Source organism: Bidens hawaiensis, unplaced genomic scaffold (assembly GCF_021521415.1).
Source record: "Bidens hawaiensis isolate Kalapana, Puna unplaced genomic scaffold, B.hawaiensis_p1.1 tig00419364_1, whole genome shotgun sequence".
NCBI lineage: Eukaryota > Viridiplantae > Streptophyta > Magnoliopsida > Asterales > Asteraceae > Bidens > Bidens hawaiensis.
The window spans coordinates 201,340-219,773 of record NW_027504835.1 but is presented as its reverse complement, the minus strand read 5'-3'; the positions used below and the strand labels follow the sequence as shown (position 1 = coordinate 219,773).

General features: G+C 35.9%; 2 protein-coding genes across 2 annotated transcripts; both read left to right on the top strand.

Moving 5' to 3' along the window:
- Window positions 1-304: 304 nt before the first annotated feature.
- LOC143608313 (uncharacterized) lies at window positions 305-742 on the top strand. Its single transcript, XM_077083373.1, has 2 exons — window positions 305-629; window positions 720-742. Exons 1-2 carry the CDS (start codon window positions 305-307, stop codon window positions 740-742), a joined length of 348 nt encoding a protein of 115 aa, XP_076939488.1.
- A 9,809-nt stretch (window positions 743-10,551) lies between these two features.
- On the top strand, window positions 10,552-17,953 carry LOC143608331 (putative inactive purple acid phosphatase 27). Its single transcript, XM_077083389.1, has 13 exons — window positions 10,552-11,028; window positions 11,143-11,230; window positions 14,292-14,561; window positions 15,137-15,245; window positions 15,447-15,561; window positions 15,738-15,870; window positions 16,041-16,228; window positions 16,439-16,625; window positions 16,710-16,777; window positions 16,864-16,945; window positions 17,082-17,270; window positions 17,335-17,415; window positions 17,717-17,953. Exons 1-13 carry the CDS (start codon window positions 10,691-10,693, stop codon window positions 17,771-17,773), a joined length of 1,905 nt encoding a protein of 634 aa, XP_076939504.1. The 5' UTR covers window positions 10,552-10,690; the 3' UTR covers window positions 17,774-17,953.
- The last annotated feature ends 481 nt before the right edge of the window (window positions 17,954-18,434 follow it).

Below are 18,434 nucleotides of genomic sequence, written 5' to 3'. Positions count from 1 at the left end.
ACAATAGGATGGAGCTGTAGGTTGTTTTAAAAAAATAAAAAACAATATAGTAGGAGCTAAGCTAACTAAATTTTAACTATATAATGTATCATAAAAGCAACCAACATTAAAATTTAAAACCTTAGTCCAAGAATTGAGAATTCACATGCAGAAATTAAGATAGTCAATACTCAAATCTCCAAATCTTAAATGCCCAACAACATTTACATTTCCCAATTCTACCCTCTCAAATCTCCTATAAATAACACCATATCTTACCTTCACCAAACACAACCAAACCCTCAGAAACCCCTAACACCCTTCAATGGCAATCTCCATGGCTCGTTTCATGCTCTTCACCATTGTTATCTCTTCTTTCGCCTTGATCATCAGCAACAATATTATTATGGCATCAGCCCAATGTGCAGGTGACATGCAAGGACTCATGCAGGAATGTGCAAGATATGTGCAGAAGTCAGGCCCTATGGTCCCACCATCTGCTGCCTGTTGTGATGTGGTCAAGAACCTAGACTTACCTTGTGTCTGCAGCCATATTACATCAGAAGTTGAAGGTGTTATTAGCATGGAGAAGGCGGCATTCATCGCGCAAGCTTGCGGTAAACCGCTTGCCCGTGGATCCCATTGTGGAAGTATGATTTTATGCAACTCTTTTTTGTTTTTTTTCTTGTTTTTATGATTTTGATTATGGTGGAATTAAGTTGGATATTTTTGGTTTTCAGGTTATATTGTTCAAGGAAACTAGCTAGAAGAAGAAAAAGAAGAGTTGGTTATGAGATTGAATGTTGCATACAATGTTAAACATGGTTTAGTTCAATCTTGTACCGAATAAATAAAGTTATGATTATGTTTGATGTTTTGTTTGATTGTATCATCTAATCTAATATGAATGTTTTAAGTGAGAAACGATGGCTTTAAATTATATTATATTAAATAATTACTTTACTTGGTTATATTTTTCAACTTCCTCCCACACTATATATATTCGGCAAGCTTCTTTATATACTAATTAGTCATCAATTGAACTACAGTATATGTTAATTTTCAAATGATCAATAAAAAAATAATTAAATTTGAATATAGTGTACATTTTTTTGGAAAAAATAAATGGTTCATTGAACAATTTTTACAAGGTGCATTTTTATTTTTGCAAATTTCTGATAAAAGTGAAAAGATTCTACATTTTAATGTATTAAGGACGTTAACAATAATAATATAAGATAACATGATTTTATATTATTAGGTAACACTTTTGTCATAAAAATGAAAGGAGAGAATGATATATGTTATCGAATAAGGGCGTTCATAGAAATGATGTATGGGCTAAACTATTTTTCTTAATTAAAACAATAAAAATTATGTATGGGCTAAACTGTTTTACTTAATAAAAACGATAAAAATGATGTATGGGCTAAACTGTTTTTCTTAATTAAAACGATAAGATGGATAGGCAATTGATTAAGAGCGCTCATAATCCGATAGACACAACTAGAAAAAAATCATTGACCAAACCCCAAATTACAGTTTTGAAAAACGACAAAGCGGCCAACCGAATTGAACAGTATAACCTCATTGTTTGGTCTTGGTTGTTTGATAACTTTTATCAGAATATAACACCTACGAAAGTTCTTTTGTCTTGCTTTTAACCACTTAACTACATAAAACTGTATATTCGTAGGGGTAAGTTTTATATATACTATTGTGTAATGTACAAATTATAATTTAAATTATAGGTGCATTTTATCTCGTACGTGGGAATAGTTATAACAGGATACAGAGAATAGATTTTATTGCACTTCTAACTAAACATTAAATTTGCACTTCGAACTGTTTTTTTATTTTTCCTCTAACCAACAAACATTAAATTATAATGAACTTATTGATTTACAATAAGTTTCTAGGTACGAGTGAGACAATGGTTGGATCAGAGAGCTAATTGGTGGTGTTTGTTTTCCTTCCCAAGTGCATAATTAATTTGCTTTCATTCCCTAAGCGTCCAACTACTTGAGGTTTAAATCTATTGGCTTTAACAAACCGAGATGCATGTTAGTCGAGTTCAAGTTGCCAAAAGCTTGAATCAGGCCAAAAGGCTTGGAAGAACGATGCCGCAACACGTCCATCCCTTGCGGTGGATGCTCCACGCATGTGGATGAAGACAAAGAAGGAAGATCGTGTTGTGGGGTGAATGGTCCAACGAGGTACATGAAGGGTAGCATAAACCACGTCCCACTATCAAGGGTTGTATCGTCACGGAAAATATATATTATAAGGCCTGAATCCAAATTCAGGCCTAAAATATGCATGGCTTATTTCATAATTTAGCTAGTCTCGTATACATATGTTTACTATGATCGCAAGTCAAACAATTTTCTTTACATAAATGTAATAATTTTATTACTACTAAAATATATAATTAAATAATATTTATGATAAATATGATTATAATAAAAAAATATATCTTAATGGTATATTTTTACTAACATATACACAATTAATTAAGCTATAAGTATACCAACATTAAATGTATACATTTATAATAATTAAAACAGTGAAATAATTAATAAGTAATTGTAAACCAGTGGAGTATAAGCGGATCTCGGTTCTATGCATAGATATTGAAGCTATAAGATCTTGCGGCTGATCAAGTTAAATGAAATGAGTCAAGCTCAAGCTAAAAGACCGTACTTACTTAAATCTTCGAAATTTAAATTATCAAAAATTCTATAAATTCAAGTATGTTTAGTATGCGCACAGCGCACTGCACAGTGTTGCTCAGGCCCAATAGGCTGAGTGGAAGAGGGCCTCCAAGGTATTATTCTTTTAAGAATGGAAGTTTTTATGTATTTTTATTGACATAATTATAAATTTTTAAAACATATATATCTTTATCACTAGACCAACTTTGAGGTTAATGTTCTCTTTAGCACTTTGTTTTGTTCCCAGGTTTGGATTTATTATAATAAGTTAAATTCTTATATATTATTTGATTATCATAAAAAGGAATATGATTACTAAAATTAATTGTTTAAAAATGTTGAAGATGGATTAGTATTTATTAAGGATGTTTGTAAATATTTTTTCTTTATTAACACCATATTTATATCAAAAAAAGCCCGCAACCATTTCTACCAAGAAGATAACAAGGGTTGACAGGAACACCAAAACACACGACGACTTACAAACATAGGAGATGATAGGGTTTAAGGTGGGTGGGCATAGGCCCACCGTCCATTGGTGTCTAGCCCATATTTATAGTGTTGTTAGCAATCCAATTTTGTTATTTTAGTTTAAGTGTCCATCCTACAAAACCCCAAGCTCACCCGACGTTCTATTTTAGTTCAAGTGTCCACGGACATCTAACTCATATTCGTAGTGTAGTTAACGGCCCAATTTTCTTATTTTGGTTCGAGTGCCCACCTGCAAAATCCCAAGCTCAAGCCCCAAGTCAGTTTAATGTTTAATGGATCTATAGATTCAAATTAATTGAGACATACAATATGCGTTCAAATTTTATTTTCTCTTTTTATGTAATTGAAGAGGTAGGTCCCCGCAAAGCCCAGTTGGACCCGCAAGACACACCTTGATGAGGTACGTCTGCGCAAATACCAACTGGTTCCGCAGGACCCACCATGCTCAGAGAGATGAAGACCTTACACGCAGTAAGCCAGCTGTTCCCGCAGGAAAGCCTCCCTTGGTACAGTACCCTGCCTGTTCCCGCAGCTATGAGTACAAGCCAAGAAGGAAGGCTACCCGCACTAACAGTAAGGCTACACGCATAAGGCACTAACTCTTATACTTCAGCAATGTCACCTGAAGAAGGAATGAGCAAGGCGGGAATATTCCCGCCCAAAAGAGCCAGTCCGTACGCTTCTGGAAGACCTTTTGTACTATACCTGCCAAGGTATGGACAAAATAGACAAGATCTGACCAAAGCAGCCCATGAACCAATCACAGGGTGACAGCTTACCGACAATAGTACGAGGAGGAGCACGCTCCAGTACAAAATGTCACTATCAGCCGCTGCCTACCCACCAACCCCCATCGTGGCACGTACATAGCCCGTAGTTGGTGGAAAAGGAATAGTACACAGCTGGCCATGTCACTATCAGCCGCTGCCTACCCACCAACTCCCATCGTGGCACATACGTAGCCCGTAGTTGGTGAAAAAGGAATATTATACAGCTGGTCGTACCTGCTTGGAAACCTACCTTCGGCTATAAATACTCCAACACCTTGGAACGGTATCATCATCTGATCTTCTCTAGCTATTTCTCTTAATATACACTTATATTCAGAACAATCTAGTCTGATTCTCACGCCGGAGGGTGGTCACAAGGAGGAACCCCCCCTTCTCAGTGACGAGCTCACGGTGTCTGTTTTGCAGGTCAAGAAGAATAACCATCTTTGCCAGACCTAACCCTCGTGGGAAACATCTACTTAACCCTAAGATTATCCGTAATCTGCCGGGGTCCCTTAGTGTTTCTTCATTGGCGCCATCCGTGCATAAAAGCTAGAACTAATTCCGGTAACCACAACCCCAGCCAGGAAAGATGGTTAAGGTTACTCCGATGCCAAGGCCAACAAGTGACCAAGAAACTCCGGTAACCACAACCCCAGCTACTGGGGGGAACACCAGCGAGTACACAATTTTTACGAACACTACCCCGGTTACCCAAGCCGGGGCAAGTGCAGTAGACAATCCTTCCCTGGGATTCATTGATACCCAGTTGGAGAAACAACAGACGAGGCTCCCCCGCCAAACACTTGATCAAGTTAAAGCGTGGGCGGAAGCACGTCAGAAAGAATTCCAAGCTGAGTTGGATGAACGTTTACGTTCACTACAACAGGCTAATGACGAATTCGGAAGCACTCGACAACAGCTCAACATGAGCAATGATTGCGAGTACTTGGACGATGATTGGGAGGAGTCCGACAGTGACGCAAACCCTCGTCATAGGGCGAAAGGGAAGCGTAAAGAAACGGACCTCCAGCCGAGAAGAAATTTTGGAGAAACCTTTAAACCAAGGAACGCGGGGGGAAACCCACGTGACTTCTCCAAAACTTTCAGGCCAACTGTTGCAAATGCGGGAACGTCCAAGTTTGCAAGGGACATTGCGGAAGCAATCGCCCCGAAGAGTGCCAAACAGATGTCCAACATCGGCACTTATGATGGCATATCCGACCCAGACGATCACTTGAACAGATTCATAGCGGGGGCAACCGTCAGCAACTGGACGGAACCCACGTGGTGTTATATGTTCCAGATGACGCTGGTCGGAGCGGCCAGGGCGTGGTTTGATCGTCTACCGGTCCACCACATCTATGATTGGGCGGACTTCCAGCACAAGTTCAGCCAGCACTTCAGTCAACAGAGAAAATATACTGAAGAGCAGTGGACGATCCTCAACTGCGTTAGAGAGGAGGATGAATCTTTGCTAGACTTCATCACTCGCTTCAACTCAAAGAAGCTGAGTCTGGGCACCATAAGTGAAGATCTCGTTCGCGCCGCTTTCATCCAGGGCGCCGAATACCCAGAGCTTATCCACACATTGACTGGTAAAGATGGCATGCCATCCACATGGGATGCCATCATGACGGCAGCTAAACGCTTTGCCGAAACGGAGAAGCAACTAGGTAGGAATCTTCCCCAGAGTACAAACCTCTACACGCAAAGGACCAGAGAGAATAATGTCCGCACCGCCCGACAAAACAAAAAGAGGAAGCTTGGTATTTGGCAGTCAAGGGTAAACTTTGACACCTCATCCAGCTCTCACCCTCTATTAGGCGGAAGGGATAACACGCACTCATCAAACCGGAACCCTAGATGGACGCCACTCACCAAAAGCGTCACAGAGATATTTGCCACCGAGAAACTCCCATGGCCAAAAGCTCCAATGATCCGACAGCGCCATAACGCTGATCAGAGCAAATCCTGTGACTTCCACGAGACAAAGGCCCACACCACCGAGGAGTGTACATCTTTGAAGGATATTGTCGAAACATTCGTCAAAGATGGTAAACTTACACACCTCGTGACATCAATCAAGAACGGAGGGAGGAATGATAATCGGTACAAGGGCAACGGACGAAAGCCCATCGACATCAGCATCCACTTGGTTCATGGCAACGTCAGAGGAAGAAAACGACGAACGACAGAACCATGTGCGTGGAAGGAAGCTGAAGTGCGCTTCCTGCGAGTGCCAGGAGGGCCCAACAAAGAAGGCCCTATAGTCATCAAAAGCCAGCTGGGGTAATTTACTAAGAATAAATTTTAATCGTAGGACATTTTCATTTATGCATGTGTTTGTGTTTCTATGTAAATGGTTAAGTTAATCATGGATATCACTAAAATGGGGGGGGGGGGGGGTGAATGTTGGTAGTTTTTAGTGTTACCGACATGTATTTTAGTATACTGGATTAACTTGTTGATTGAGATAATAATGTTGGTGATTAATCGAGTTAGGTGACGCAAGAGTGCGGGCTCGTTTAAAACTAGTATCATTTGGGTTTATTGTGTAAATTAACATTGGGTTTTATTTGTAATGACTCATGTAATTGGATTAGGCTTGGTAAAGTAGGGCCTAGTTGTTTTAATAAATAAATGAACCATATGTTTTCCTTACGCCCTATTTTTTTCTCTCTCTCGATCATATAGCAGAAAAGAGACCACCTTTACATCGAACATTCACAGAATCATCAAAATTCAATTCCGTCTACAAAAATCTGTCTTATTCAATAAATCATTGTGTGTAACCCATTAATATGTTTACTTGAAAGTTATTCTTCATAGATTAATCCAGACAATTGTTCAATAAACGATTAGTTTACATCATTGATCGAATTCATCATACATGTACGCAAATTTTACATCACGAGATGCATGAAAGTATGAAGCAAACATAGAAAAGTATGCCCATGCCAACAATGAGTCTAAGAACTTTGATTGGTTCTTTACTTCCTAAACACAAACACATGTATCGATCAAATATGTTTGTGGCTTCTATCAACAACGCCACCAATCTGAATTCGTATTAGAACTCTAATGTTCACATTGACGTTTTCCAAAGGAACTTGTGACATTTTTACTTGAAGGCTTTTCCTTGATAGATTACCGACTATAACCAATCTCTCAAATAAAAGACAAGATGTGAGTGTATTTTATGTTCATTTTAGTCTAGAGACACTGAAACAACTTTTCATTAAGAGATGTTGAGGGGTAGCTTCTAAAGCATAACAATTAGTGCTTTCTTTCCTTCATTTAGTTGGGTCCAATCACTATGAAACATGAGAATGTTTATTCTCAGCTGGATCAAATTCATTTATCACAAAAAGAAGAAATTGTTGATGGAAGAAATTATCTTTTACTATATGGTGGGTTATTTAGAAGAGTAGAAATAAGAAGGATCTTTTAAGCGGACGACTTAATCTTCCGTCCAGGAGTTCGAGTGTGACGGTCCCCCGGAACCTGAATTGGAAAGGGATTGAAGTTTCGAGTCTATATTACATTTCTTGTTTCTTTGGATTGTAACTATGAACAAAAAGTACAAATAGATTGGGCCAAGTAGATCCAAAACCCTCTTATTTTCATGTAATTTTGTTTTTTTATTGTTTGGTTAGCTTTTTCTAACCAACTCCGTGAGTTTTATAAATCTATCGTTCAAAGAAAATATATATGTACACGCGTTTGTGGTTAAAAAAAGTAACTGTTGAAACCATGTAAAGCATGACATCCATATTTATGTTTTTTTATTTGTCCGACACCTATTAATCAAATGATTTATACCGTATAAATTACTTATCATTTTTACAGATATTTAAAACTAAATCTTCTTTAAGATGGTATTATTTGCTTTTTTAACTGTTATACAGTAGTTTAAGTAATTCCATTATAATAAAATAAATCCATTTGATATACATACAAACAAAAGAATTCTAATATTTCTATACTTCTATAATCTATAGCATACCAAACAGCTGACAAGTTAACCCACAAATTTTAACCCAATATGAACGGGCTAGACAGGCCCAAACAACACGTCTGTTTATTGAATAATTAAAATAAATATCTATTCCATTTATATCGAGGTGCGGTATAGTTTATAACCAGTTTTCTCACAAAACTGGAATATATTAAAAGATACACATAACGGGAATATATTGAGATGAGTTAGCCTGTATTATTTTAATAAAAAAATTTTAATTATAAACTTATTGGCTCCTTTTATATTTCATAGAAACATCCAAACGATTTACAATGAAGTGGCAGGTAAGCGGGCAAAAAGCTGCGCTGCAACCCCCTTTTAAATTAAAAAATTATTTAAAAAAAAATGTCTTCGGTTCAAGTTCCACTTCAAAACTAAATGAAGAGTTTCAGATTGGGTTAGTGTGTTTTTTCTTTACGATGAGTTCCCTCCTAATGGTCGTCTCCAGATTGAGAGTGATGGATCGGACAAATGCACGAGCTTCTCTTCTCTTTGAGGACATGCTAGCGTAGCACCCCATAGGTTCGTCCATAAACAGGGAATGGAGATGAACGGGTTAGTCAGTGGCAAGTCAATGATCCAAACTGAGACTGACGGGGTAGATAAATGTGGTAGCTACCCTTTAAGGACGTGTCAGCTTAGTACCTCATAATTCATACTCATAGAATGGTAATGATTTAGTTGGTTAGTGGTCCAAATGTTTTTGTAGTAGCGTCTTACATTTAAATTAAGTTTTCTTAAAATCAGTTATTTAAATGAAACAATATGCCTAGTATGTCCCAATTTATATACCAACCTAAATAAATAAACAAATAGAAACATAGGAAATTAAGTCGTAGACGCCAAATAAACAAATTAAGGATCAAAAGCGTGTGCAACATAATTAACAAAAGGTACATGAAGCGTAATAAACCACGTACGACAATGGAATGAGAACACTATGTGAAATTCGGCAAAGCATATTCATATTCTATTTTCTAACTTTTGGACCCCATTCATCAAAAATGATTTATCTTCTTCTCGAAAAAGACCACAAAAGATAATATTCCAACTGTCTCATTTAATATATATGTATAGCATGAACCTATTCTCAAAATAGCATAACATGAACACAAGAGAAAATTTTATGCCATAAAAAACCTAAATAACACGTTCACGGGTAGCAATGACAACGCTTAGAAAATCAGGGCGTGAAACGGTATTATATTTCTAGTGAAAAGATACAATACGCTAATGCTTAATGTACATTAACGTACGCGAATTCCGTTTTTCACGAATCGATCCATGAAATCACATCCAAACATCTCGGAATCGTCAATACATATCCAATCAGTCATTGCTTCACTGAAAAAAACAGTTTTGGATGGTTAATCGATCAATTTTTCACCTTTTTCACAAATACGGTTTTTAACGTTTAACGAGCGTTTAAGGTTTGTGAGCGTTTTAGGTTTTTGCCTTTGTGTTTTTGCCTTTGAGCGTCTCGCGTACCTTTCGTACGTTAAGCATTAGCGTACAGTATCTCTACCCTATATTTCTATATATTTGTTGTAAATTACATCACCAACAAATTCAGTGATTTGTGGGTTATGTTTTGAATTTTCCTCCAAACTTTAAAAAATGGATAAGATACTTAGTACTTTAATCTACTTTTGAGTCCCTAATTTTCAAAATTCCAACGAAAGGAATCGATGATCATCTTCTAAAAGCTATTCCGTAAGACTATGTGATCGGAGAGATGGAAAGCGTCATTCCCTGCCAACTCGCTCACCCTACTTTTGCTTGTTCAACCACTACACAAGTTGAAGAGGACACCAAAAGGTATAGAGCCTTCGTGGGTGTTAGAGCATTTCCAACCCATCCCCTATATTTATGTGAGGAAAGTTTGTAAATTATAGTGTAAGTTTTTGAGTGGTTGTGAATGTATATTATAAGGTGGAGAGAGAAAATGCAGTGATTTTTTTTGTAAATTTGGGAAAATTTTGTTTGTCTCTATTTATTTTTTATATTTGTTGAATTTGGTTGTGAGTAGATGAGAGAGAAAGCTATAATGATAACGGTATAAAATAATATTATTTAATTGAACAGAAGAGAGAAATGTAATGTTTTATAATGTAATTATAAAGATGGAGATGGAGTACGGGACATGAATGTTCTTAGGCTTTTAACGACACCAAGGGGAAAGAGGGCGGGGCCACTTCCAATTACAACCAGCCAAATTAAATAAGTCACTCACATTTTTCTTAAAAAAAATTAAATAATGATTATTTTGTCGATTAAACCGTTACGCGTTTTTTTAGTGAAAAGTTAATAAACACCCCACCGTCTAAGTAACAGTTTTACGCCATTTAGTTACTCCACCACGCGCGCACACATATTCTAACAGAATAAAAATTTTCAAACAAGAATGTGAAAGCAAGTTGTGTGCTCTGGTGTTAGTTTTAATCAATAAGTATTTATAAGAAAAAAAAAGTACGTACGTGCTAAGTAATGTTAATCAGTTATTTGTATACAATTTATCTTATAAATCGCATATGGGTTGCAAGCTGGCCTTTCTTGATGCACCCTAAGAAGCAAAGACTTCTAGACGCCTGGTTCATATTTTGCCACTATATAATCACTTGCACCCATACATTTTTGTGGAGACACATACTGCAATGCCCATATATTAATTTCCCCCTAACATTTTAACTACTTATATATTCATTATTATTATGAACCCACCAAAATCTTCAATGTGGATTACATTTTTCTTGTATTGTTTACTTTCATTTTTGCATCATGGATCATCTTTATCTTCGGATGCTCGTTTAACGTCCATGAACCTGTCGGACACCATCGATGGGTTTCAAAACTATACCGCAATATCTGAGTTTCGTTTGCTAAACAGACGAAAACTTGGAGCTTGTTTGAACCCGAACCCATATATTGGAATAGAAGTAAGCCCGAAATCTACACTTTCCGATGACCAGATGGTCACGGTGACAGTTAGCGGGGTGTTGCATCCGTCTAAGAGTGATTGGGTGGGTATGATTTCGCCATCGCACACAGAGTAAGTATATATACATGTCCTGATGTTATAATAATTATATATGTGTATGCATGCATGTATATATAGTTTGGAGAAGTAATTAGCTAGGTTAATATATATTGAAATGGCATGCAGTGTTGATGTTTGCCCTCAAAGCCTTCTTCTTTATGAGCAGACTGGTGATTTCAGTGATCTTCCACTCCTCTGTCATTATCCTGTCAAGGTAAGCCTTAATAACTCTAGCTATGTAATCATGTGTGTTTTTCATTTATTATTTAAACCTTCTAAATTAGTAAAATATGCAATTTCCAAGAAAAATTAATAATAATAATAATAATAATAATAATAATAATAATAATAATAATAAGCCAAGTCAATGCCTCTTGGCCTCAGGCCTAATGGTATACCCCTCAACAAAGTGGTACAGGTTTGAGTCCTTATAGTGAGAACTTGATCTGATTTTAAATGTGGTCCTTTTTTTTTGGCTATATATATATATTTTTTCACAACCTGCTCAAGATTAACGATTGTATATTGAATATAAAGTCAATATAAGAACATTTAATTTTTGAGTTTGAAAAGCTTTAAATAAAATAAAAAAAGTAGAAAAAACATTTTTATTTGTAAAAATACAAAAATAACTTATAAAAGAAAAGAGAATTCCATTATTCATACCGCAGGAAATATACAAATCAAATGAAAACATTAGTATGCTTTAGGGTGTGTTTTCACCGTTCATACTTAATAACAAACTTAATATTTCATGTTTTGGGTTAAAGTAATTTTACAAGAATTTGCATGTTAATTAATAAGCTAAAGTTTTGACAGCTCCTAGACCAAACGTTTCCAGGCAGGAATTTTGAAAAAAAAAAAAGAAATTGGAATGGCAAATGTTGCCTATAACGGGAAACCTACTCACTCCTACGTTACATCAAATTCACTCTCTGTTTTGGGATTGAACATTTGAACCCCAAAACCTTCCATCTAAAAGGCTCGCACCTCTACTATGTAGGTTCCCCCACTCAATGATGGAATTCCGAATTAATACACAATTATATTAAACTGCGGTTTTTTTCCTGTGATTTGTTCAAATGTGCGGTTTTAGTTCAATAGTTTCAAATTTGCGATTTTCGTCCCTGCGGTTTCATTTCACCTGCAATTAAACCCGAGTTCATTAACTCCGTTAAGTCTTATCGTTAAACCTATCAGCGTGCCCTTCACGTGAGGGGCAATTTTGTCTCCCCCCCCAAATAAATGTCAATCCTAATTCGCAAGCCTCCTCATGTGAGGGGTTGGGTGTATTTGGGAAAAAAGATGAAATTGCCCCTCACGTGAAGGGCACGTTGATGGGGTTAACGACCTGACTTAACGGGATTAGTGAATTCGGGTTTAATTGCAAGTGAAATGAAACCACATGGATCAAAATCGCAAATTTGAAACTATTGGACTAAAACCACATATATGGACAAACCACATGGACGAAAAACGCAGTTCAATCTACTTTAAAACATATCTAATCATCTTTCTTAGTACAATACAACATTATTATCTTCGACCCATTTTTAATATTTATTCAATACCGGTCTATGTGGTTAGCTAGATTACTAAAAGGTTTTATAAGTTGTATGATTGAGGATATGTTGGTATACCGAAGATTTTGCATGGTAAGGATTTCGTCGATCATTTCGATTGAACACGCATCATATACATAAGATCTTCATTTTGTTGTTCTTTTTAGATCGAATGCAAGATGCATGAAAGTATGAAGCTAACACAGAATTGTTTGCTCATGTCAACATTGGTCTCATAGTTACTTCCTTAACACAAACACACCTACCGATCAAATTGGTCCGCAGCTGCTATCAATAACACTACGAATCTGAACTCGTATTAGAATTTTAATTAATGTTCACATTGACGTTTATTTAATGAACGTGTGAGTGTTGTGTATGAACGTATGGACACTTTGGTTTGCATATATATGTGTTTGTGGTGGGAACGTAAAGTTGAAGAGGGAAAGGTCTTCTAATGCATGCAAAATCCGTTGATGGAGGGTTGGCATTGAAAATAAAGTAGGATAACATGAAATAAGTGATCATAAAGATGAGAAAGTGCATAAAGTTGTACTATGAAATACTTTTGAGTTCTATGCATTCACACCCTTCACATTTACACAAAATAAATAATTAAAATTACAATGTTGGTGAATCAGAAATCAACCACACAATCACAGGTATAATAAACGAGACCGAAGAATCTTGTTCGCTACAATCGATCGACAATTACATACATCTTTTGGGTCTGTATAACCATAATTCTAAATGACGTGTCGTTTATGTATGCGACACAAGAAATAAAGTATACTTTCTAAAATGACTAATATTAGCCCTTTATATTTAGTTTATACTTTTAACGCTTCCCCTTAAACTAAATATAGTTCAATGTGGGTCTTAAACTTTCTTGACTTGTCTTTACAACAACATCGGTTCTTCATCTTCCAACACGAGATGGGCATCTTGGTCCTTTACTTTCGCCCTGTCTTTTCGTTTTATGTATTTGTATGCAAAGTGGCTGTATTCACACATTCATAGCATTTGAATTCGCTTTTGCCAACTTTGTTCTTGTTTCTTTCACTCATATTTTTCCATGTCCTCTTCCTCCTTTGAACGAGCCTTGTTCTCTACCACGATTTTGATCACTACGCCCTTGATCATTATCTTCTGGTTCGTCTTCCTATGGCTTCTAGTACAAATGGCATTGTGTCAATTTCTTGATATTGCTCGATAGATATCACAATTGGTAGAAATTCTTTGGACTAGCTATGATCCCATCCTTTTTGGCTTTTCGGTCGTGTGTGCTAACTCATTCAGAGAAAGATTATTAGCTGGAGAAGATAAAAGGACGAAGGATGAAGTTTGGTTGGGAGAAGACAATACAAGAAAGAAACATTTGTTGACACTGACATGTTAAAACTAGATTTTCTGATATCAGAAATAAGAGATTGCTAACTGATGATATTTATTACATGATGGAAACTTACTTCTATTAAACTAATCAAACCATAAAAATAACCTAAATAGTGGGGTTAGTGGGGATAGAAGGTGATGCTACCAGTACTCCATGAGTTACATACTTTCTAGAAACAAGGAAACATCTTCAAACAACTTAATTAATGATCGATCAAAAAGCATAAAAATTTTCCTAAGGCAACACTAGTATGATGCAATGCAGGCTTGATATGTTAACATTACTAGATTGCTAAAAACATTATGATTGCAATGCAGGCACAATATGTTACCAACGATCCCGGATATATTGGTTGCAAGAAGAAGGAATGTAAAAAGTTTGATAAGAGAGGCAAATGCTTGGTGACAACATGTAGTGCATCTATCACATTTCATGTTATCAACATTAGAACTAGTATCCAGTTTGTCTTCTTTGGTGCTGGATTTCAGGTGCCTTGTGTTTTAGCTAAATCTAGCGTACTCGAGTTTGAAAATCCAAAAAAACCATTGTATGGACATCTCTCTAGTGTTGATTCCACAGGAACATCAGTAAGAACTCCCCTATCAGCAGTTTTCCTATATAGTGTTATTTAGTATATATAAAGGAAAACACAGTAGAAAATTAACCAAGTTTCAAGTTTGTTCCAATTAAGTCAATCATACTTTTTAATTTTTGTCTCCATTAGGTCATTCAATTTTCAAGTTATCTCAATTAAGTCACTCAACTTTTAATTTGTGTTCTAAAACGAGGATAACTATTATATTACCGTAACCGATATTTTTACTTATAAAAAATTAAAAATAAATGTTGCTTTTAGTTATTTATGAAAATATAATATGAAGGTAAAAAAAAGATAGCATCAAAACACTCATTGCAAGTTGAGTGAGCTGATTAAGACACATTGAAAGTGGAGTGACTTGAATGAGATAATTTGAAAGTTGAGTAACCTAATTGAGACAAAAATAAAAGAAAGAAAATAGTATGAGTGAATTAGCATAAACAAACTTGAAACTTGGTTACGATTTTGAATGTTGTCTCTTAGTATCAACTTATATTTAAGATCAACATGTGATTAAATTAACTGCTTTTGTAGCTTAAAGTTAACTAATGGGTTCATGTGCAGATGAGATTAACATGGGTCAGTGGCGACAAAAATCCTCAACAAGTACAATACGCGAATGGAAAATCACAAGCTTCTCATGTCACCACATTTACCCAACAAAATATGTGCAGTATGTTTTTATTTTAAGCCATATCCAATTTGCTTTATGTGCTTACATCTTCCAACCACCGATCATCATTCAACACGTTATTTAACGGTGTTAATATTTGTTTACTAACACAGCATATATGGGTTATCTTACATATATACTTCATACTTGGTAACAAATTTAAACTCAATTAACCTAAATTATTTTCATGTTATATGTAAGCTTCTGGGTTACCAAGCCCTGCAAAAGATTTTGGATGGCATGATCCAGGATATATTCATTCTGCGGTTATGACTGGACTCAAGCCTTCTACAAGGTTCTCGTACAGATACGGAAGGTAAATTAACCAATGCTTTCATGAATAACTATATTAAATTATCATAAACGCGTAAAATTGAAATTCGTCAAAGAATACATATATAAATTGGGTCACTAAGGTAGGAAATGTAAAGAGATATGGGATGAGATGTGGCTAGTAAAGCTCAAATAACATGATGTATTTTCATTTTGTAGCAATTCCGCGGGTTGGAGTCCAAGAATCAACTTTAATACTCCACCTAGCGGTGGATCAGATGAACTAAAGTTTCTAGCATTCGGTGATATGGGTAAGGCCCCGCGTGATGCTTCTATTGAGCATTATATTCAGGTAATATGTTACCCGGCCTGTAATAACATCATATAAAGCAAAGCCTGAAAAATTGTATAACATGAAAACAACTAACACTATAAATTTGTGCATGGACCCAAACATACACTTAGGACTTTGTGGCTATCATTATTTTGATATAATTCTTTTTTGTATAATTATGGTTATAGCCTGGATCAATAACTGTCGTTCAAGCCATGGCCGATGAAGTATCGTCTGGAAATGCGGATTCCATATTCCACATTGGCGATATAAGTTACGCCACAGGTTTCCTGGTGGAATGGGATTTCTTCCTTCACCTTATAAGCCCAGTGGCTTCAAAAGTATCTTACATGACTGCAATAGGAAATCATGAAAGGTACATGATTCATTTTTTTAAAATGCTTAAATACCAAAATAATGAAGTGATGTTGATCACTTAACATGATATCAATAGAACTGTGCCTAGGAAATTAAAAAAAAAAGTTCGGAACTACTAGCCTAAACGACGACTTTCCAAATTACAGGAATACTATTATATTTTATAACAAATATGATAAAAACTAATTAATTGCGCGGATACTATTAGGGATTATGTGAATTCAGGCTCGGTATACATAACCCCGGACTCTGGAGGAGAATGTGGTGTACCTTACGAGAGTTATTTCCCGATGCCAACGCCAGCAAAAGATAAGCCATGGTACTCGATTGATCAAGGGAGTGTGCATTTTGTAGTAATTTCAACTGAGCATGATTGGTCTAAAACTTCAGAGCAGGTACAATACAAATCTTTAATATATGAAAAAATGAGATAATTGTAATATGATAACTAATATATGCATGTACATTATCTTCTATAGTATCAATGGATGAGTAAGGACATGGCGTCCATCGATCGATCAAGAACACCATGGGTGATTTTTACAGGGTAAATATGAGTATATATGCTTAAAAGAGAGAATATGTTTGGAAATATTATTTCAGCTAATCTTTGGTAGTTGCTAATTATTTCAGGCACAGACCAACGTATTCTAGTTGTGGAAGTGTTGACCCAAGATTTCTCCTACAAGTTGAACCCTTGCTATTGACACACAAGGTATCACCAAATGACATATGATTGTCTCAATATATTCTAAATCCATGGTCCGCTAAATTACTAGCTTTACATTGAGATTACTCTCGTCCAAATCTTGTTTTTTAAGTAATTTTCCAACCCTTGGTGAATGCACCAGGTAGACTTGGTTTTGTTTGGGCATGTTCATAACTATGAAAGAACTTGTGCGGTGTATCGGAATCAATGTAAAGCAATGCCAAAGAAAGGTGCAGATGGAGTGGACACATATGACAACAACAACTATGAGGCACCTGTTCATGCTATTATTGGGATGGCAGGATTCAAACTAGACAATTTCCCTCCAAAGGTGAATACATATCTTATTGTGTGTATTTAAAGAAACTTGCCAACATAAGTGTTATTAATTTCAGGCGGGTAGTTGGAGCATTTCAAGAATAAGTAAATTTGGATACGCTAGAGTACATACGACAAAGACGCAATTAGACTTTGAGGTATCTAACAAAACCATCATCGACAACTATAAATTGTATATGTTTTTGTATTCAACTCACATTCATAATATTTTTGCTTTAAAAACTTGTAGGAGTAATGGTTTCATGTTGTGTTTCAACTTTAAAAATTTTGCTATTTACGAAAAGTTTTAGTAAATATGTATTCATATATTTTTTATTGTGATATTACAGAAAGTTATCATTTATATATGTTTTTTAACTGTCTTGCATTGTGCCCTTCAAAGTAGTCATTTAGTCTATAATTAACTATAGGCCTAATTTTTGTCTGCTATTTTTGCAGTTTGTAAATGCATATACAAAGAAGGTTGAAGATAGATTTCGAATCATCAAAAGCTGAAATCCATAAATTTGTGGTGTTGTTTGTTTATCTAATCATGTATACTAAGAAGAAAGAGAGATGATGTTTAAACTCGTTGAGACTATATGATCATCACCAACGTAATGGTGATCACCTGCTGAGCAAAATACATGAATTGTGTGGGTGTGCGCGCGCATTATGATAGGGTAGAAGAACTATATAAGCGAAAAACATGAAATTAGCTTGTCATGCCTATACTGATTTTTAAGTTTGTGGAATACCAGAAGGGAATGGTTACTCGATGATAGTCATGTTATTGGCCATCACTAACCTGTGTGTCGGAGTAAATCCAACGTCCAAAAATCATAGTTCCCAGTTGGAACTAATGGTAGAACATGAACAACGGTTCACGACCCTCACCAAATAGCATTACTACTCATGTGTGAATTATCTATCATCATGAGTTTAAGATTCTTGCCAATTGCCCTAGGTAGTATTTATACTCTATAGCACTTGAAAGTAATTTAAGACTTGTCACTTCCCATCAAAAGGGAGAGTGACCTTGCGACTTAATTAGGCCTGTAAACAAACCTAACGTTTGGTAAACGAAAGTTGATAATTAAGCTCTATGGTGTATAACTGTGTATATGGACATGTTAACTCAAGTAAAACTAATGGGATGAGGCCCAAAATATAGTAA